The sequence below is a fragment of the Pteropus medius genome, unplaced genomic scaffold, assembly GCF_902729225.1.
Source record: "Pteropus medius unplaced genomic scaffold, Ma_sr-lr_union100, whole genome shotgun sequence".
Lineage (NCBI taxonomy): Eukaryota > Metazoa > Chordata > Mammalia > Chiroptera > Pteropodidae > Pteropus > Pteropus medius.
This window is the reverse complement of record NW_024349797.1, coordinates 23,573,536-23,595,306: the sequence shown is the minus strand read 5'-3', so window position 1 is coordinate 23,595,306 and position 21,771 is coordinate 23,573,536. Positions and strand designations below refer to the sequence as shown.

Here is a 21,771-nt window from a genome sequence, read left to right as displayed (position 1 = left end):
AGACACACTCGGCTCTGCCCATGCAGAGGCCACTGGGCTGGGCCGTCACGACCCTCGGTGACCGCCGGGCCTCATGGCCCCATGACCAGACGGTCAGATTCCGGTTGGCACCAGATGCAGCAGGACCCTGTGCTGACGGGGGTCCTGCTCTGACCTGGAAGACCAGCTCCGGCCGCGGTGAGGAGCTGGGTCTGTGCGGGTGGTCCTGCTAGGCGTCCCGCCATCACTCTGTAGGATGGACGCCCCCACCCTGAAGCCCTGACGCCTGGCCTGGGGAGGCACTGGGGACATGACGGGATGTAGCCTTCTCTTGTAACTGGTTTTCCCACAGATGGGCCAGCGAGCCGCCTGTTGCTTCGCCATGGTGGCTGGTAAGGGCAAGGCGGAAGCAGGGGACCGGGATGAGATAAAGGAACAAACAAGCAGTTCTTCACAGCGGTCTCTCCACCTACAACTCTGCATCTGTGTGGACCCTTCTGTTCTGATGGCAAACTGGACTTTGGGGGTCAGTGTGTGCTGGGGTGGGGAGGAGGGGTGTGCTGGGGGTCTTATAACCCCCAAATACCTGAATAGAATCCAGCTCTGGACACCGGCCGACCACACCCACCCATCTCACCCCTCCTCCAGCAGCCCATTCTGCATTCTTTCGCCTGAGGACTGACTCAGGACAAAGTGAGGACAACCATCGCTGAAAATCAATAGCCGAGTGGCTGCAGATGCAGTCTGCAACAACCTGAACGCTTCTGGAACATCGATCAAGTTATTTTCAATGGCATCAAAGGAAAGAAATTTTTCTGGAAGATTCATGAAATGAACCAAATGTCACTTTTCTGGAAGATTCATGAAATGAATCCCGCAAGGCTGTCCCCGATGTGGGCAGAGGGCCCTGGGGACACAAGACAGCAGATGACCCATGATGGCTGCTGTCCTTCTGTCTCATTCACTGCTCCACTCCCAGTGCCTAGAACAGGGCTTGGCACTCGGGAGGTGTTCGTGTGCATTTGCTGAATGAAGAAGTGAGGACCCTGCTGTACAGGACCCCAAACAGAATGCCATCACATGCCCTCTGCTGCGAGGGCTCACTATTCCCAGCCTACAAGGTGTCTGAGGCCCAGGGCACTTAGCTGCCAGAGCTGAGACTGGCACCTAGAACCTCTGTCTGCGAACAAACCCATCCTCACACACAATCGTCTTGTGTCCACCTGAGGCCATCGCGCTCAGCGGGATAAGCTGGGTGACTCCACTAACACGAGGTCCCTGGAGCAGTGGAATTTAGAGACAGAAAGCAGAATGGGGAGTTCGTGTATCATGCGGGCAGAGGTCCTGTCTGGGGAGATGAAGAAGTCCTGGGGACAGAAGGCGGTGCTGGTCCCACGACCACATGAACGTACTGCATGCCGCTGAGCTATACACTTAGAAACGGTAAGTTTCACGTCATGCGTGCTGTCTCTCACACACAATCGTCTTGTGTCCACCTGGCCCTGGGCCTCATGGCATCTCTCAGGTGAGGCTCATCCACCCCATGGGAGGTGGCTGTGCACGAGGGTCAGGCTTCCTGGAGGCCACACAGAAGGGCCTCCCAGCAACGGTGGGGCACGCCCAGCTGTCTACCTACACTGTCACCTGTCCCCCTTCCCATGGACGGGGCCCTGCCAGCAACCCCAGGCTGACCTGCCTTCCCTGGGCTGGGGTCCAGGTTTGCTCCCAGAAGAGGGCATGACAGGGTCACCCTTGCTGCCCCTCCAGGCTACCTCCATCTCTACAGGCCAGGAGGGCACTGTGCTGGGCCACTCGCAGCCATGGGGATGGCAGGGCTCTGGTCAGAGGGTCAGTCCCTTGGACAGTGGTGTCCCCCGGACAGCTCCTAGTTCTTTAGGCAGTCCCCTCCTGCAGACCAAGAGATCCAGGCAAGTGCCTGGCTAAGCCGGAGGCTCCAGGGGCATCAGGACAGGTGCGCAGCATGAGAGGCGGTTTGTGCAGGAGCATAGGGCTGTATGGCCTCACTTGAAATTCCAGGTTTTAACATCTGGCCATCGATTCCACGGTGCTATTTCTTTTGAGATTCTTGCAAGACGTTATTTTGTTAACCATCACTCAGGTACTGTCGCTGCACGTTTTCAGTGGAGACACTTCTGCAGCGGAAAGTGAGGCTGTGAGAGGGAGCATCTGTCTGAGATCTTGCTCTCCGGCATATGTCATCAGTTCGGCTCAAAAAAAACTCATAAAAAAATGTTTTTAAGAGAAAGCTGAGGATATACACAACAACAAATCACCACTTGGTAGCCTCGTGCCCAGCAGTGAGCGGGCACCGTATTCGCAGGACGAGTGAAAGCTGACAGACTTGGTCCCCTCCTCCCTCTCGCTGCAGGTGCGTGCAGTGGACAGCTGGCCAGCAGGAGGCGGCGCACACCCGGGGTCCCCGGAGAAGTGCATCCCCAGGCAGACACCGCTCCGGTGGGCTCCCCGGCTGTACGGGATGGAGGACGAGCCCCTGATCGGTGTGAAACACCTGGGAAGAAACGAAGGTGCCAGAGCACACTCTGAAGACATGTAAGTTGCTGAAAGGCAATGACTCTGGAACAAAACGTAAGGCGGGAAGACGGAGTCGGAGAGGGGCTCTGACAGGGCTCAGCAGCCCCCAACGGGCTTGCTGGCGGGGAGGTTTTATCACACGACATCCCACGAGGCTGGGGTTCATCAGAAGTCTAACCAGTGTGCGAAGCTGCGGGATGGGGGGCCGTGCGCGGGCGTCCTCCAGGCTGGACGCCTCTGAGCACCGAGCCGCTGCCCTCGCCGTGGAAACCGCCCCAGGCCGGCCGGGGAAGGGCCGCCAACGCCACGTCCTTGGAGCGACAGAGGAGAACTCGCGAGGCCGAGGCCGAGGCTGCCGGACACCTGGGCGAGGCCTCTTCGCGACCAGATGCGGTCTGTGTGCCCTGAAGAGCCGGTGTGAGGCTGCAGGCCCAAAGCCAGCGCGAGTGCGGACGTTCGGGCGGGGGCCACAAGAGACCTCCGGTCTGCACAGACGATGCCCAAGGGCCCACCGTGCACCCACAGCCACGGACGTGGAGGCCGAAGGCATGTCCCCTCGCTCTCCTGGCCGGCACCGGGGGCTCTGCTCCGCCATGACACACCGGCTTTTAGCCAACTTGCCCGCCGAGACCTTCAGTGCTCAGAAACCAGCCCCTCTGGATGACTTATGGGTCACTGTAATTGAGCATTTGTGAAGAACTGGTTAGGTGCCAGACGCCGTCCCTGACACGCGGTGCCGAACCCTGTCACCGGCTCTGCCCGGTGTGACGCCAACACCTAAGACAGGCTGCAGGGGCAGCTACGTTATCGAGACCCTTCGCTCCCTCAGCGGCAGGCTTTCCGATACAGTTTTAGGGTTAAAACAGAGCGAGGGAAGACGTTACGATCGGACACGTAGCCAGTGACCTGAGAGTCCCCACTGCACTTCCGATGGCCACACCTGGATTCTCCTTTTGTAGGTGAATATGAGCAATTAAAAACACCAATGACCACAAACCACCTGTCACACAGGACAGAGAGAGGCTACTTTAGTTTACATTTTAATTCAGGAAACAGAAGCATTACATTTTATCACAGACGTTTCCTGGGAAAAGCAATACAAAAACACATCACTGGGTGACCTTTATTCTATAATTATTTAAAATCCGCTAAAGTATTTTACTTGAATGTGGCTGTGATGGAGAGCCATCTCAAAACAACCTAGTTCCTTCTTAATTGAGCACACAAATTTTAGGATCGAAATAACCTTAATTACGATTTACATTTATTTGTGACTTAAAGTAACATTTGCCACAATCATTTAAATGTTTAAGAATCCAAGGAGGAGGAAAATAGCGCTGTCACTTCTCGTTAATTCATTCAGAGCATTTAAGAACCTAGCAACAGTCAACATGAAAAGTCAAACTTGCGGCATTAAATTAAATTGTTACACAAAAAAACAACGCACGGGTTCTGAGATTCTAACCACACTTAGGCCCCGCGTCGCTAACCCGCCTGCCGACCCCCGGGGAGCCATCACGTCCTTCCCGTGGAGATGCTGCGGGGAACGGCTCGGCGCCCTGCAGCCCGGGCATCGGTCACCGTCCCATCGCTACTGCCACTTCCCCTCCAAGCCCGGACACTCACTGTGGGGCACTGCTCCTTCTGACAACTGTCAAGGAAGCCTCGCTGTCCCAATTTTTACTCTGCAGAGTCGAGGAGCCACATACGCTTCGCCTTGTCTGATTACAGAATATACGTTTGCTTTTAAGCCACACTTTTAAAAGCATCCTTGGAGCAGCATCTCCGTGGCTTCAGGTCTGAGGGACTCTGGTGGGGTGAGAGCCTGAAGACTCTGCAGGTTACTGGCCACCTCAGTCGCTCTGCCTGCGGGACAGTGACCCGCCCAAGGCCCAGCACTCCATCAAAAGAGGCAACGGGTGGACAGAGCCCCACGGCCCGGCCTCTCGGGCTCCCCGCTGCAGGGCTTGGGGGGTCTGCTTTGGAAGAGCTCTAGGTTCTGACGGTTACCGTCCTGGCCCACCCATCTGAGTGGGTTTCTGACCCTGGACATCTCGAGAGGCTTGTCCCCGGGAGCCCTGAGGAGCTCAACAGGTAGATTCAGAAAGCAGCAGGAAGGGCGACGGTCGGAGAGTCTCCTGTACGATGTAAATACTGTGTGGGTCCCCAGCCGCCAGCGGAAGGCAGCGTCCATCTGTTCAAGGGCCCATCACGCTGCCTGGATGCCAGGCCAACACCCTGGGACGAGTGACCCCGGGCTCTCCGAGTGCGGTTCAGGGCACCCTGCGTCTGGAAGGGCCCCTGATCCGCAGCCCCTGCGTGGCTGCTGTCATCCCAGAGGCTACGAATCCATCACATTCTCGTGTCCCCCCTCTCCGTCACGGGTAGTGACACGTAACAAGCCATACGACATATCTGTAACAGTTTCTGCTGATGCAGTGACCACTCGCGCACACATGTCCACCACCAACCACACTGCAGTTCGGTTTCCTGAGAAACAAACGTGCTCTCGAAGGACGGGCCGCCTGTCTGTCGCTGTCACTACAGAAAGTCTCTGTCAGAATCCCAGGAATGGGGGTGCAAAGATGAGAACTGACACCACTGAAAGGTGCCATTTGTTCCCGACGTCACGTCGTCCAGGGCAAAGATGAGCTTTCAACGCCCTTAAAGTCAGGGTGTGGATTTGCCGGGGAGAGAGAAGGAGCGGCAATTAGGGAACACTTCCTGCCTCCCGGGCCCACACGGACCAGGGGCCTGTCTGGGTCCCCAACCCTGCTGGTTGCCGCCTCCTCCCTCGTCCCTCTGCAGACGCAGTGTCGCACACACTAGTGACAGGCTGAGAGTCTGTGTTTCACAGCAGCCGTGGAGCGGATGACACGGTGTTATCTTCATGAAACCCCGGTGATGCTGTGTGGTGTGGGGACCGCTCTCTCCAGGGACCTCGGTCGGCAGAATCCCGGACTCACAGGCTGCAAAGTGAGCCTGACCCAGCGCAGGGTCCTCTAGGAAAGCTGGCGTTGGGCAGGCAGCGTGTGGCCCTTGGACATGGCTGGCGAGGTTCTCACACTCGCCCTGCCCCGCATGGCCCCTGAAGGCCTCGGCGGGGACGAGCGGGCTCCGGTTCCACGCCCCACTGCCTCGTTCGGGAATCAAGGCTGTTGGCCAAGTCGCTTTTGGTTAACTCCACGTATCTTGTCCATCCTCAGAGGGCACACTTACGGACATGGCCTGGCTGTGACGCAGGTGTACCCTCCCGCAGGCGGTGACCCCCCCAACCCCATGCGCCACACAGCTCCACGACGCAAGACGAACAGCCTCACTTCATGACCACACAACCCTACTGAAAACGATGCTGACTTTAAAAAAATTTAACAGAGGGACACAAGCCAGGAGCAAGTTGTTTAGGGGAGCTCTGGGACCCCGCTGGAGCAAAGGGCACCGAGGCCCTGACAGAGGGGCTGCCCTGGCTTGCAGGTCTGCACGTGCGAGCGGGTGGGGCAGCTGCATTCCATCAGGGTGAGGCCCGGGACCTCCAACGTCACGCTGGCTGGTCACGTGAGGGCCCAGCGACACCACAGACAGCTTCCAAATCCCTCCCACCAGCGCAGTCAAATTTGTCAGGTAAAATTTTATTTATGTTTTTATATTGTTCAATTTCAAACTGTCGTAATTAAAAAGCACACAGGCACACGCTGCTGGGGCTTTATTTAACATCACTTCGGTGACCAAGAGCCCGCCTGGGAGTCTCCATCAGGACAGAGCGCGTGGCCGCAGTACGGCAGGACCCACTTCGTCCCGCCCGCTGTGCACGGACGGGAGCCAAGGGCCGTGCGGCTCGGTCGCGCGCAGGTCGCAGGTCCACCATGAAACGCACCCCTGGGACGGCCGCTCCTCGGGGGCCCCTAACTGCTGGTCTTCTTTTGTTTCGGTCTAAACTTGTTCCAAATCCTCTCCAGGGCCACTTTTCCCATGAAGAAGGTGATGGCAAAATTGCGCTTGTACCAGTCTCTACAGAGGAACAGGACAAGCACGTGGGAGCCACGGCCGGCATCTGGGGACCAGCGCCAGTGTCCGGGGCGAGCGCCCAGCCAGAGGCCCCCCGCCCGCTCCTCCACCTCTCCTGCAGCCTCCTCCCTTTCCGGCTTAGGAAGGCTACACCGTCCATACAGGCCTTCCTGCCCCCCACCTGGATTCCTCAGGCTGGGAATGAGGCGTGGTGCACCCCAACACCGCCCTTTTCCCAGTCCTGGAGGCCACTGCAGTCCTCCGCTGGTTTTGGCCAGAAGACTCCAAAAGAGCCCTCAGCGGCCTGGGGCCCAGCGGCATTGTCGGAGAAATGACTGCTGAGCGACGGGAGCAGGACTGGCAGGCTCTGGGGGAGCCCGGGGGGGGCCATGCTGGCCTTGGCACCTTATCTGCGTGAGGAGCACACGACAAAAGTACTCCACCGTGAGAAGCTAATTTATCGCAAGTGCCAACACTGTAAAGCTCCGCGTCCTCTTTTTCTAGATGGTCTGAGCTTTTGTGGAATTTGTCTCTCTAAGGAGGTAATTCCACAGCTTCTCACACAAATACTGTGACGGAGTTCACACGGTCACAGGCTTGCTGTCCCGAGTTACTTACAGAACGTGCCAAAACCTGCAAACTCTCCCACTGTCTGCGGCTGAACGGGCGAAGCTGGGGACATGTCCAGAGGAACACACACGTTCCAGGCTCAGAGCTAAGCCCTTGGAAGCCGCGATGCCAGTTCCAGCGCTTTTCGGCCACGCGCTAAGGCGTGAACGTGGAACTCCTACTGCAGTCTGGTCAGGGCTGACTGCCGGTCCGTGTAAGAGGAGTGACTGAGGGCTCGGCGAGGCACGGCGGAGGTGCAAACGCTCGCTTTCTGGAGCCTCGCACAGCTAGACAGAAGCCCCCTCCGCCTGAGAACGAGCTCTGCATTTCTGCCCACTTGGGTGGTGCCGTAAGTGGGAAGTGGTGCCCTAGACAAATAAGGCTCCCAGAAAAAACAAAAGTAGTAGCCCTTCAAGATAAAGTTCCTCCATTAAGGAAAAGCCAGATTCCGCACCACCCATACGGCAACGCGATCTGATAGGTGGGGAAAGGCAAACTGAGCCTTCCCTGTTTCCGCAGGGAAGGTGGGGCGGGAGGCGGTGGGGCACGGGGTGGGGAGGGGGCTGCACTAAACCTGACTTAGGCGAGGCTGGTTCTCTCTGCTCCGAGCGCCAACTGCCGCGCAGCACACATCGGCCTATGGGGGAGACGCACGGCGCAAACGCGCCGTGTCCCCATCGGGAACCCACGGTCCAGAGAAATGGAATTAACGCTGGCCTGACCAAATGACTTAACCAGCTCAGAGTCCCATGTGGCCGCACTAGCGCCAGTGCTGTCTCCGGAGCCACCCAGCCTCAGCCACCACCGCCCATCTCTAGACCTGGCCTCGCCTGCCCGACGCGACGCTGTCGCTGTTGTATTTTAAAGCAAATACACGATATCCTGCTATTTCACCTGGAAATACACACCACTATGTGTCGCTGAAACCTTTTTTAAAAACACATACCCAGAATACCATCACTGCATCTGATAAAATAACTTATCAATACAACCTAATATAGAGGCACTGTTGAATTTCCTGACTGTCAAAAATATCTTTTTACAGGTGGTTTATCCTGATCAGAACCCAGACGTGGCCCACACACTGCAGTGAAGTCTCCTGTAACCTACAGTAGTTCCTCTCCCGCCCCTTTTTTTAAAATTCTAGTTACTTGCTGAAACTGGATCGTTTGTCCTGCAGAATTCCCAACACTCTGGGGCTGTATCTTCAGGCTCCTGTTTCGAACACGGCCTTCTAGAAGCCCTCCCGCGACACGCACCCTTCCAGCTTCCTCCTGGGGGAGGGCACTGGGTAGGGAGGCCCGACGAGGCCCGACTCCCCGTTTCGGTGAGAACGGCTCTGGGCGGTGCGCATACTTCGTCCCACCTCAGAGGCAAGGGGCGGCCGCCCCACCTGGGCGTGAACATGCACCGGGCTCAGGTGCGACCAGCCTGACCCATCCACGCTAAGGGCCCGTCAGCTTTCCCGCCCAGGGGTTTTAGCAGCTGTGGTGCATGATCGCTGCCCAAGCCCATTACTTCCTTAGGAAGAAGCTAATTCTCTAACTGCCTCCCTCCTGCGTCAGCCGCCATCTGTCTCCTACAAGCCCGGCTGGCCCAAGCAGTCAGGACGTGACAGGCAGGATCTCTGGGGTCTCCTCTGTTCACCGAGTCTCAGAATGACTAGGTGGCTGCCTAGCAACCCCTAGAGCTGACCCAGTCAGTATCATTATGATCGCAAAGATGTTTGTTATTGGATATATTTTTAATCCACTGAGTCATTTTCCCACGCAGCTGAAACGGCGTCACCTCTGGCCCATGAGAAGCCTCCCACTGGCCCCGAGCCGCTTTCACGTGACCCTGCTGGTCTCCGAGCCTCCCTGGTCTCAGACACAAGCAGCCGCCTCGGCCTGTGCTGCTCCTGGCCCAGGCCCCCTTCTCCAGGGAGCCCAGGGTCCATTCAGCAGGAGGTGCCATCTGAACCTGCTGTCCAGGCGTCCTGGACACTGCCCATCTCGTTTAAAATACAAACACAGAGTTTACAGCCACTCTCCCATCGAGGCAAGCATGAACTCAGGTAAGATGATCCTATGCCACACGGCTGTGATGTTCAAATTTTTAGGAAAAAAGAAAATTCCTACCTGTTATAATCCATGTGCTTCTGAAAATTTTTACTTAAAAATTCCTTGTAAAAGTCAGCCATTTCTTCTGCATTCAATGTTGCTTTCTGACCTGAAAATAAATTTCAACTTAAACATTAATATTTAAGGAACTCACAAACAACTATTGATCTAAAGAAACGAGTTTAGCAAGGTTGCAGGATACAAGATCAATACACGAACAGCAACTGTATTTCTATACACCAGAAATAAACACTATGAAAATGAAACTCAAAAAAGAATTCCATCTACGATAGCGTCAAAAAGAATGAGAGACTTAGGAATAAATTTGAGAGCAAGTGGAAGACGGTACACTGAACTACCAAACTTGGTCGAAAGCAATGAAAGACCGAAATAAATGAGATGTCCCCTGCTCTTGGTTTTGAACTTAATACTGACTGTTTTCTGGTCGCCCTTCCGTCCCACATGAGAATGTCGGCTCCTCGGAGGGGGCCACGGCTGCCTCACCCGCCACCCACCTCTCGTCCCGGCGCCGGGCCTGGCGCCTGGCAGATGTTTGGTAAGTGAACGAATGGAGGGTAAGTGGGGCAAGAAAGGGAACGAGTAGCTGCCAGGTTGGGAGGAAAGCCAAAGGCCCCAGGGAAGGGGACATTTAAGCTGGGCCATGAAGCGGGCAGAGAAAGGGGAGAAAACCGTGTCTGGGCACAGCCGAGGCCGAGCGGAGAGTGAGAGGCAGGCACAGAGCTTTTTAATTTTTGTTTACGTCTACAGCACCCGGTCTTCCTAGATGGTCTCCCATCCAAGTACTAACCAGGCCCGACCCTGCTTAGCCTCCGAGATCAGACGAGATTGGGCGCATCCAGGGTGGCATGGCTGTAGACTGTCACGGCTTCAGGCCCCGAGAGCATCAGCACCTTTTGAGCAGTGGTGCTGGGGCTTCAGGCCAGTCGGCTCCCTGGCACCTCTTCAGCCACTCGCCACAGCACGAGGGACTGGGAGGATGGGGTGCCCTCCTGAGAGCGAGGCTTAGCGGCTGCACTTGGCTGGGGCAGTGACCTCTTATCTCTGAATCGTGGGCCGCTGCTCTGGGTCACTCTGAGCTCCAGCCAGGCGGTGGTGGGCGGCACAGACGCGCTCACCCACTACCGCTGCTGGCAGGACAGCAGAAGCCCCAGAGCTGTGAAGACAGGCTGGTGCCACCTCCAGCCCTGGCTCTGGTTTCGTGTCTTGCCCCAACACACCCCCAGAAGCACCACGGAAGCTGTCTGGTTTAGATTCTGCACCTGTCCTACTGCCTGCGCTGTGAAGCCGACTCAGAGTGAGTGACAGGATACTCGCTGAAAACCGGGCGGGTGGTTCCTAAGCACCAGCTGACTTACAGTAAACCCATCTCGATGGCTGCTTTTCTCCTCCACCACATGAACACGTCAGCGATAACAGAAACCGGAGGCAAGAATCCTCCCACAGCATTGCCTGCTCTGCAAACGAGACTTCATTTGGGGACGGGCAGAGCTGAAGTCACGGCATTCTGCTGTCTGTATCTGAGATTAAGTCATTACTTTCTCTGCATTGCTGCGGAACCTTCCCGTGGCCACCCGGTGCAGGGCCACCACAGCCTCATCTGGCCGCCGTTCCTGGGCAGTTAGAGAGTCCCCATTCTTCTGCAGTGAAAACACTACCAGGAACACACAGGTTTTCCTGTGTCTGGCGTGTTTTCCTCTAGGATGAATTCTCAGTGGTGTGTGTCATGACTTCCCTGTTCTCGGCAGGCGGGTACTAAAGGGAGCTAGGTCCTGGGAAAACGGTGGGGCGTTTCCTGCTGCCACCAGCATCCATGAGCAGTGCACCGGCACCGAGGCCGCTCGCCGAACAGCCCTGCGCGTTCAGTAAGCAGAGGATGAGGCCCGGTTCTGCTTTAACGCGCATGGTACAATTCAGAGGTGGAGCGATTTTTCTTCTTGGCATCATCCTGTGCGTCTACAGGTGTTTTGTTATTTTTACATATTTCTCAGGCCTTTCATAGGGTCCAGGCTGCCCCTTCATCTCTGTCGCAAACGCCCCCAATCTCTGTTCACATGAGCTTGTTCCCCTTTGTCTGCTGGGCGCAGTCCTTCCGCCGCCTCCAGCCCGTTTCCATGGCAGCAGCCATGCTCATTCAACACAGCCCTCACGCTGGGCCTCTGCTATCCTGGGACATCACCCCACCAGCCGAGTGCCTCGGGAGAGCCTCGGGCTGGCCGCTTCCTCGGCCTTGGGCGGGAGAATGTCTGTTCACACGGGGAATGCTGAACACAGACAGGACCTGAAACAGGGAGAGAGCATGTCCTAGCTCCCCCAGTGCCCTCTGAGTACAGGTCGAAGCCACTGTGTCCCCTCAGCAAGCTCTCCTCTACCGAAGGGTCAAAGGAAGCCCGTGTGAACACACACGGCCGAGGTCAAGGTCAGTCTTCACGGCCATCTCTCCGTTACCCATCAAGCTCGGAGCGACTCTGCGGCCAGGAGCTGCGTATTTAACATTTTAACCCATAAACGATTGATTTTTAATAATTACCTTTTAGATCCATTGGAATAAATTTGTAGTATTGGGGGCATGAATCTAAATGTATCTTTTGGGGCCAAAAGTCATTAGTTTCTCCAGTGTCACTCGTTAAACGAACCCCCGTTCCCGGTTCTGCGGGGCCGCACACTCCCCCATCACGTGAGCGTTCCTGCCCACTGAGGTGACGAACCCGTTCGAGCCCTTCCCCACGTCTGTCACTGCAGCCTGGTACATGTCTAAACAGCTGGCAGAGCAGACGCCTCCCTTCGTGTGTCCTTCCCACAATACAGTTTTTCCTGTTTTGTTACCAAATTAATTTTTAAATCTCAGGCCAGCCTTTCGATACTGAGTAAAGCCATCAACATATATATAAACTGTGACATATATAAACAGGAAGACTGAAAACAGTCCCTCCCACCTGTCTGTCTCCCCACAGGCGCCCACCCAGCCCCGCCGGACCCTGACGGCAGACGAGGGGGCTGGCGCACGCCTGACCGGGGTGCAGTGTCTGCGGCCCACAAAGCTCGGACATCGCGGGGTGAGCTGCAAGCCACTGTTGCCGGCAAGCCCTCGGACCCAGTTCTCCAGGCCAGAGCCCAGGCCCTGCCACTCACTCCTGTGGGACTTGCCCTCGCCTGAGAACTATAAAGTAACGGTGCCTGCTTCGGTGGTCACCATGTGATGACATGGGCAAAGGGCTGAGCACAGAACTAGGCACAGTCAGGACCTGGAACTGTGACCTGTTTCTCCATGCTCGCCCAGCGGGGGTCACTCCGCGTCCCCTCCCCGCTTACAACAAAGGAAGCCAGGCGAGGCTGAGTGCTTCGGCCCAGCAACACACTTGACTTTGGGGCCAATGGTTTTGGATTTTCCATTAGAACAATGTTTTGACAGCAGACACCTGTCTAACGAACAGTCTGGAATGTGACTCAGGCCTTGTCAGCACCAGGAGAAAATGGCTGACGGTTATTGTGAGCACTAGCCTTTCCGTCCGAAGGGAAAGGGTGGCATGGTGGGCAGAGGGAGCTGGGTGCAGTCTGCCACTCGTGGCACATCTAGTGCATGGTACGGGGGACAGGATGTGGAGGAGGGGGCAGGGGACGGGCACAGCTGTCATTCTGCAGACATGAGGGATCCAAAACTTAAGCTAAGCGGCAAGTGTCAGATTTGAATTTGGGGAAGGACAGTCTGGCTTCACTGCAAAGAATGGATTTAGGGCGGGAGCAGACAAGCCACAGCCCGCACGCCCGTAAATACTGCTTCACTGGGACACGTCACCCATTCGTTCATGTGTTTTCCAGGGCTGCTTACACACCACAAAGCAGAGCTGAACGGGTTAAACACCTTGTGGCCCACAAAGACCGACGACCTACTATGTAGCCCTGTACAGAACAGTCTTGCCCTCCCCTGACTTAAAGACTGGAGGCCAAGGAACCAATTAGGAAGTTACTGCAACAGGCAGAGAATGAACACGAGCTGAACGGAAGCCATGTTAAAAGGGCAGAGGGAGCGGTGCAGATGAGCAGACGGTCTCGGCGGGGGGAGCCTGCCGGAGACGCGTGATTCGGGAGAGGCTCTGAGGTGGACTCCCTAGTTTCCGGCTCATGTGAGCTGCAGGACCAGGAACCGAGATCAGGAACACGGCAAGGGGAGCTGGTGCGGGTGACAGGTGGCAGAAGCCACGGGACCTCAGGACCTAAGTCCAAAGGTCAGAGGGAGGTCATGAGTCAGAATGACCTAGAATGACCAGAGGGCTGATATCACCCAAAGAGAGAAAAGGGGGAGGGAGGAAGACAGGCGTGTGTCCCACTGAGTGCGCCCTCAGGCACCTGCCCCCAACAGGACGGGGAGCGGCCCCCTGAACTTTCTCTCCTCCACTCAACACCCCTCTATCTCCTTGTGTAGTTACTCAAACAAAAACGACGTTAGCAGGAAAAGAACAAACGAACTAACCTGATTCAGCTCTTAGTCCCAGGCCTTTGGCTTTTAGTCTTGAGTGAATAAATTCTTCTTTTTCCTGAAAGAAGACAACTGTGAGACAGCTCTGTGGGCCCCCCGCCCCCCACCCCCCCAGCCAGGACACAGCTCGTAGTGGTCTGGAGAGGTCTGGAGTGGAGGCCGTGAGAGGTGGCCTCTCAAAGCCTGTTTAAACCACCTGAATTCGGCTACAAGTTTCATGCTTGAAGTAGGATTTGAAATAAGATGTTTAATAAACTTTGGGAGGCACTGTTTGTTTATAAAATCCGTAGAATAAAATAAAAACACTCCATTTGACTGAGTCTGCCCAAATGAATAAACAAATAAAACTTAAATGTTTTTCTTCTGGATTAGAATATTTACACTTCTTTCTCACATAATTTATTTACGAGAATGCTAAGAATTCCGAATTCTCGGGAAGAATGACGACAGATGACAGAAACCCTGCACACACACACACACCCCCCTACACACGTAGAACGTGGAGTTCCAGTTCTGGCTCTGATGCTCCTCTTCCTTGAAAGTCTCACGATTTGTGATTCGATGAATGATCGATATTTCTTATGTACAATTACATATCCATTTTAAAATTATATGCATACATACATACATATACGTGTGTATGTGTGCGTGAGAGAGAGGGAGGGAGAGAGAGAGAGAGAGAGAAGCGAGGACCGAGACACCACCAACAGTTTAACGCCGTCCATAACCTCTTGGAACTGTGTTGAAATGATGTATACATAACCAAACCAGTTTGCCACCCGCTAATTACACAGACGAAAGTTCCTACGGCACGTCGCCAGTGGTATAAGGAAAAGACACTGAACAACACATTGGAGAATCTGCTGGACTGAAAGGCAAAGCAAATACTAAAGACTTCGCACCCCAAGTGGCCACCTGGATTGCTTCCCATTCGGACCCGAGACCCAGACTTACCTTAAGAAACGTCACGTTCTGGTTTGCCCAGAACTGTTGGTTCCACTCTTGTGTTTCCTGTCTTAATTCTCTCAGCTTTCGCTCCGATGGCGATTCATCTTCAGGGATGTAAAAGTGGACGGGTCGAAGGTTTGAATGTTTATCTGGGGGTCCTATCCAGTCGTGGCGAGATTTCCGTGGCGGGCAGAACCCTGAGAGCTTCAACGAAATGCGTGAGGTTAGCACATGGCTCAACGAATCTCCGGTGTTAGAAGGTGAACAGTCCAGATGTGTGAACGTCCCTCGTTAGCAAACTCTTTTTAAGACCGTGCCCAGGAATGTCCAAATTAAAAGAGCTATAATAAATACTGTTAACACTGACACTATACGGAACGTAGCCAACCCGTGCTGGAATCATCCAACACTGTAACGGGAAACAAGAATCTCACCCTGTACTTTGCACCATATACAAAAATTAACTCAAAACGAATCGGATATAAATGTAAAATCTAAAATTGTAAAACTTCTAAATTACAGTAGAAAACTATACAACCTTAGATTAGACGAAGATTTCTTCGAAACAACACCAAAAACACAATCCATAAAACAAAAAATAGATGAATTGGACTTCACCGAAGTTAAAATCGTCTGCTCTCCTAAAGACACCATTAAGAAAACGAAAAGACCAGCTACAGACTGGGAGAAAATATACGCAGATCTGTAGGACTGGTTTCCAGAACACATAAAGACATCTCAAAACTCAGTAAGAAAACAGAAAATCCAAGTTAAAAATGAGCAAAATACCTAAATAAAAGTTTCTGCAAAGATATACAGACGGCAAATAAGCAAACAAAAGCCTATTCAGCATCATCAGTCATTAGAGAAATGCAAATCAAAACGCCACTTCACGCCTACTGACGTAGCTAAAAAAAGCAAAACAAAACTATGACAATAGGAGTGCTGTCGAGGACATAAAACGATTGGGCTCTTTCACATGGCTCATGGGAATGCAAAATGGTACAGCCGCCTGGAAAGAAGGTCGCCAGTCCATTACAAAACATGCACCTGCAGGGTCGGGCCTGGGGAGTACCTGGATGGGAGACCACCTAGGAAGACCAGGTGCTGTCGGCATTTCCAAGTGTCTGGACGAAGCCGCCAGTCCCTGATGAGTTTCTAGCTTTCCCCATACACGCTCAGAACCCCGCGGCACGTGCTGGGGTACGGCTTACAGGTGATGGGAAGCCAGGGCGGCATGGGCGTGGGTGGCTGAGTCAGAGCTGCAGGGGAAGTGGGGAGCCAGGCTGACCGCTGGCTGCGGAAAGGGAGCGGGAGCGGGGGAGCAGTCAAGACACAGCTGTCGCCTGCGTGCCCACTGCTGCCGCCTGCGTGCCCACTGCTGCCGCAGGTCACAGATGACAGAGCTCACACCCCGCCGCTGACTACTGACTGCACCCTACTGACTAGTTCAGTATGACTATTTCATTCTACATTCGCTTCTTCTTGCAGATTCAAACATCTTTGCATTTCATCATTTCTAAGACACTCTAAAGAGTGTCTTGCTCAGTGTCACTGGGAAGTAGAGACGGGCCACAAGCAGCGCGGCCAAAGTGGAAAGTCCCAAATGAAGGGCGAGCACGTCGCACAGAAGGGACTGAGGTCCTCCTCCCTGTGTGAACGCTGACAGGGCCCTGATGGCAGACGACACCCGGGTCTGACACTTGAGACCTGAAACTCCGACCCACTAACAGGGTCGAAATAGGCTGATTTCACAGCAGACTGACTTCTGAATCCTTCTGGGAAAGTAGCGGCAGGGCTGCAATCCACAGATCTTTAAAACTGTACCCATCATTCTAAGAACAGTATCCGATCACCATATTTCCTTTTTTTTTTTAACAAGTCTTTTCAAATATCCTACTTTTCTGCAAATATTTCTGGACTTCTCCACCACAGCCTTTGCCTCCGTGATATTTAGAGTCTCAGAAACAGAAGGCGATTCACACAAAGGGACCCAGTGAGTGCAGAGGCAGAGCCGCCGGGGCTCAGGGATGCTGGCTGCCAGTGTCACCAAGGTCAGGGCTGCCCGCCTCCTCCAAGCAGGCTGGGGTGGCTACAGAGCTGGAGGATGGCCGGCGGAGATGCCAGCTCTGCCAGCGGCAAGGGGCAAAATAACTCGCCGCACCCTAACCGCGCACGTTCACCTGCTCCCCCTTCCAGAACAGCATCTCCTCCCCTGCGGGCTCCGTCAGGAGCCGTGAAGGAGCCGGCCCGGCGATCCCGACTCTGGAGCTGCGCACACGCCACACGGCAAGCGTGGAGGCGCCGGGGGTGTTCGCTCAGCGTCCACGTTTCTTAGTTACCGCTGACGGGAACCCCCCTCTTTTCAGGTGGACTTTGTGGACTCGCTGTCACCCTGTCTTCCACTATAACGAGTTTACCTCGCTGGTGGCAGACGTAGTTCCACCGCACGCCCCGAGTCTGCCTGTCCCCCCCACCCCGGGACTGCTATTTAAGACGGAGGGGGGCCCTGGGGGAGGCAGACATCCCTTCGTGGCAGGAAGAGCCCTCTGAGGCTGGGTAACTGCCGTTCTCCCTGGTCCTGCCAGCGTGAGCACCTAACACCTGCCTGCGGTGTGGCGGGCAGCTGTGGGAAGACGGGCCGGAACCGGACGGTCCCTCAGGCGGGCGGCCTGACTCATCCCTCCTCACGCAAGGGCCAGGGCCGGGCCGGCATGTCCTCACCTGTGGGGTGGAGCTTTCACTGTAAACTGCCTGGCCAGGCAGCCCTTTGGTGGCTGCTCCTGGCCCGCACCATGCCGGGCCCAGCTCTCCTCCCAGACACCAGGGGTCCATGGAGACCTGTCCCCAGCTTCACTGCCAGCTGCTGGGGAGACCAGAGAGACACAGGCGGGCGAGGTCCGGTGCTCGGGCAGGTGCTTCCAGGTGTATAGCCCTAGCCCCCGGGACGGGACCGAAAGCCATCACCTGCCAGGGGGCTGGAGTCCTGGCCCCCACGCCCCATGGGTGCGGGACAAATCAGCACGCCACAATCAGCACAGGGAAGGGCCAGGGCGTCGGGACCAAGCTGGCTTACACCAGCAGTGCCAAGTCAGTTAAGCATCAGAAAATTAATCAATCTCCGTGGAAGACACCACCACCAAGGACATCGTCTTCTCAAAAGAAAAGTCCAATGTGCCTGCGGTCAGGGCTCCGTCTAGACCGCCGCTGTCAGTGTGTATGGAACACACAGGTCAGAGGAATATGCTGAAGTACCCCGTGGGAACGCAACCGGCAAAACCCAGAGTGGGAACTCCTAAGGACACACCCTTCCCACCCCGAATAAACTGCTTTAAAAAAAGGACGGGGATGGGGTCAAAACCTACAGATTAAAAGAGAAATAAAAGAAAATCAGTCGGAATGTGTAGACCTTATTTGGATCCTGATAAAAGCAAATTATAAAAGAAAACATGTATGACATTTCTAAAACGATCAAAGAAATTTACACATTGGACATTTACTGGTTAATTACTATATTTTCAGGTGTAAGGAATTACCATAATTTTTTAGGTATGACAACACTGTTGTTTTAAAAGTCTATGTCTTCCAAAGATACATAGTGAAATATTTACAAATTAAATACAATGTCTGATACTTGTCATAGATCTCGGAAGGGGAACTGGCCAAGCGCGAAAACGTAAAAAAGCAGTCAACAGCCAGCAGTGGGTAGCTGGAGGCGGCGTGCTGGATACACAGCGGGTAACTGGAGGCGGCGTGCTGGATGCACAGCAATTCTTTATATTCTTCCATCACTGCGTTTTAAATTTACAAGTAACAGATAATATAAGATAAAATAAAAATAAAGTAATTCTCCGCACGAATAGAATGAGGGGCAGTCACGTAACTGTCTCACCAGATGAGGACAAAGGGTTTGGCACCGTGAGAACTCTGGTCTGAGCAGAGAGACTCCGGTGTCAGTCCGGAACCCGCTGTGCAACACCGCTCAGTCCCCTCATCTCTCCGGCTTCTAAGTCCTCAACTTTATGACAGTGGAGTTACACGTGGTTTTTCAAGTCCTCCTGCCCCAGCTTTAATTCTTCTCCAGCTATTTACTGAAAGCCTTTTAAATACTAGAACTATTCATGTTAACTTTGAGTCCTATGACTAGACCTACTACTAGTTTCTCATTCCTCGTGAGTTTCAAGTCCCTCCTTAGGATCTTTATTCTGAATCTACACTTGGGGGGGTTGAAGATCATTCACCTAAATAAAAGTATAAGCAAGATGGGGTAAAAGGGGTCAAATATGTGGTGACAGAAAGAAATCTAACTATGGGAGGGGAACAAAAAATAAACAAGCTTTAAAAGAAAAAATGTAAACAGTCTATGGCCATGCCACCCTGAACAAGTCAGATCCCATCTGATCTCGGAAGCTAAGCAGAGTCGGGCCTGGTTAGTACTTAGATGGGAGACCACCTAGGAAAACCAGGTGCTATAGGCGTAAAAAATAAAAAATAAAGGATTGTAAACTGACAAGGTCCTTGCAATCTGTGAGGTCAACTAAGGGTTGCCTCGCCTAAAAAAAAAAAAAAAAAAAGTAAACAAAATATGAGATCAGTTGTTCCATTACTTGTTATTTGTAAACACTAGCTCTCCATGCTGTTGGCCTGTTTCTTTGTTCTTTTCGACCCAAAAATCACTAGAAGAAAAATTTTAATTCATTATCCTCTGGAATCAGGAACTATAAGATGTATATTCCTTATATGTAAGCATTATGATCTTGAAGAAATTATTCAATCTTCCAGTGCCTAAATTTCCTCATCTGTAAAACAAGGATAATAAAAACACCAATTTCACAGAATCCTGAGGATTAAATAAATTAAAATGTATTAAGCACAGTGTACCCAAGTGCTCAATAAATGGTAACTATTACTATGTTAGTGAAATTCAGGACAAGCAAATATTAATGAATACGATGTAACCAATGGTTCTCTAAGCTGTGAGCTTACCAAATTGACCTTTAAAATTCTGATGTTATACCTCAATCAACCTGGGAGGAGGAAAAAAAATAGACAAACCAAGAAAATAAATAATATGGTGCCCAGGCCATGTCACAGACCAATCCCAGCAGAATCTGGTGGTTGGTCCAGTATTTTTAAAAGTCTTCCAGATGATTCAGAATGTGTGGGTGGACAAGTTTAAAAATCAGTGATGTAAACCACACAGATGAGGAACAAGCAGGTGGGAAGTAACTAGAGAACACTTAAGAGCTGAGTTTTTAAGTTGGGTTTGGAAAGAAAGTGGTGCCTAACTCTTAAGTTCTGTAATGTTTTTCTATTAAAACCTGGTGCCCAGAGATCAGAGTTGGGAATAAACTGTGCAGGTTCTAAAAAGCAGGTCTCCTTAATTCAGGTGGACCAGGAATTGATGAAAAACATAAAGAGTGAACTAGACTTAGGGGATCAAAAAATATCTATTTAGATGAAGACAACAAAAGGTTCCAACCTGCTACTTTTAAGAAGACCTAACATTTAAAATCAAAGTCTGAAGCCAACAATCTCTGTGCTGCGGGAAATTACCTGGGGAACCAGCCGCCGAAGATGGCACCAAACTCGCAGGAAACGCAAACTGCCCTGAGGTAAGAGCTGTTCTTTTATGTCCATACGACGTCTAGCATAATGGGGCACGCAGACTAAAACAACAACCCAAGCCCTAATGCTAGAAAAGTGGGCAAGGTCTGATTCACCGGCCAGCCGCTCCTTTTCTCCCCATCATCACAGTCGTCACCTTCACAGGTTGAGCAGTGCGCAGCGTTGGCTTCCTCGACACTGGACCACAAGAGACTCCCGAGGCTCAGGCCCCCGGTAAGACTAGAGTTGTGTGCCCTCCCAGAGCGTTGTATCTACCTGTTCAGGATCTTTCTGCCTCAAGACTGAGCTGAGGGTGGGTTTCCACCTTCTAGAACAGAGGTCAGCGCTGCCACCGCTGCAACAGAGAACTGAGCCACAGGCCCAGGGTCTGGGTGACCAGCTGCCCTGGTAACTCCTTGTCTAAACTGTAAACTAGGTAGAACTTTAAGGCCACGTTTATAAAAGGACAAACCAAGGGAATGAAAATTCACAGGCAGGCACATTTTAGAATTCTTTAGCTGTTTTTTATCCTTCCGTGATTATCGTTGCAGGCAGGCTGTCCGGCCTCTCCCACTAGCCTGTCAGCAGGTGTGGTGTTAGTATTTACACGCTTTCACCATTTCATCTACAGCTGTTCTATACCGTCAGTCAATACTTCCATGCGACAGTTGGAATAAAGGCCGGACTCCCTTGAACAAACTATCTTTCCCCAAAAAAAGTGCAATTTATAAAAACTTCTTGCTATCCTTTGCTGCCAGCCACTAATCTTTGGGGCTCTTGAGCCGGTAACACGCATAGCTGCGTCCATGTTTCCAACGAAGAAAATCTATGACGAACTCCTACAAAATACGAAGGCAAAGTTTGCCATCGCTTGAAGAAAAGCACTAATAATCTTAAGGAAGCCAAGGGCATGCTGCGCACATCAAGAGCTCTTTAAATATAAGAAATAAGTATCCTCGAACTTGCTGGCCGGCTGCTGTATTAGAGAAAGTTCTGTCACCAGCGCCCGGGGCGGCGGCTGCGCCCCCAGTTGCACCAGATGAGGTGGGCGAGGGGGTGTACACGGGGAACTGTTGAGGGCTCCGTCGCCAGGAGGTCCGGGCGCCCCCGCGCCGGGTCCCCGCACTCTCCATCCGCCTGTCCCCCAGGCCGCGCGCGCTGCCCCCGGGAGCTCGGCAGCCGGCGCCGGGGGCACGCAGGTGTGCAGGGCCCACGGGCGTCCGAGGGGGGCGGCCTGGCCCGGCGCCCCTCCCGCGGCCACCCCTCGCGGCCCAACCTCTCCGGGGACCCCGCTCACCCGGCTGGGCGCCGCGTCCCTGCACTCAGCGTCGCGCTCGGGGGCCAGCTGACGGCCGCGGCCGGTGAAGGCGCGGCAGAGCAGAGGAAGGAGGGCTCCCTGCCGGTCCCGCCAGGCCGCCATGGCCCGCGCACGCGCACGCGCACGCGCGGCTGCCGCGGCGCACGGCAGAGTCG

At 53.6% G+C, this 21,771-nt stretch overlaps 1 protein-coding gene, 1 non-coding gene and 1 pseudogene across 6 annotated transcripts; 1 reads left to right on the top strand and 2 right to left on the bottom strand.

Annotated features, from left to right (window-relative positions):
* Positions 1 to 409: 409 nt before the first annotated feature.
* COA8 (cytochrome c oxidase assembly factor 8) lies at positions 410 to 21,754 on the bottom strand. 5 transcript variants are annotated; one of them, XM_039884334.1, is made up of 5 exons: positions 21,596 to 21,754; positions 14,698 to 14,895; positions 13,738 to 13,801; positions 9,267 to 9,357; positions 410 to 3,532 (listed from the first exon to the last, which is right to left on the bottom strand). In XM_039884334.1, exons 1-5 carry the CDS (start codon positions 21,716 to 21,718, stop codon positions 3,358 to 3,360), a joined length of 651 nt encoding a protein of 216 aa, XP_039740268.1. In that variant the 5' UTR covers positions 21,719 to 21,754; the 3' UTR covers positions 410 to 3,357. The 5 variants fall into 5 exon arrangements, with proteins under 5 accessions (XP_039740268.1, XP_039740271.1, XP_039740270.1 ...); XM_039884337.1 differs by lacking the exon at positions 410 to 3,532 and adding an exon at positions 3,557 to 5,687; XM_039884336.1 differs by lacking the exon at positions 410 to 3,532 and adding an exon at positions 6,146 to 6,540.
* On the bottom strand, positions 10,008 to 10,126 carry LOC120619917 (5S ribosomal RNA). The gene has a single exon (XR_005657678.1). It is a non-coding gene; the product is annotated as a 5S ribosomal RNA (ribosomal RNA).
* LOC120619800 (uncharacterized) lies at positions 19,051 to 19,169 on the top strand (annotated as a pseudogene).
* Positions 21,755 to 21,771: the final 17 nt, after the last annotated feature.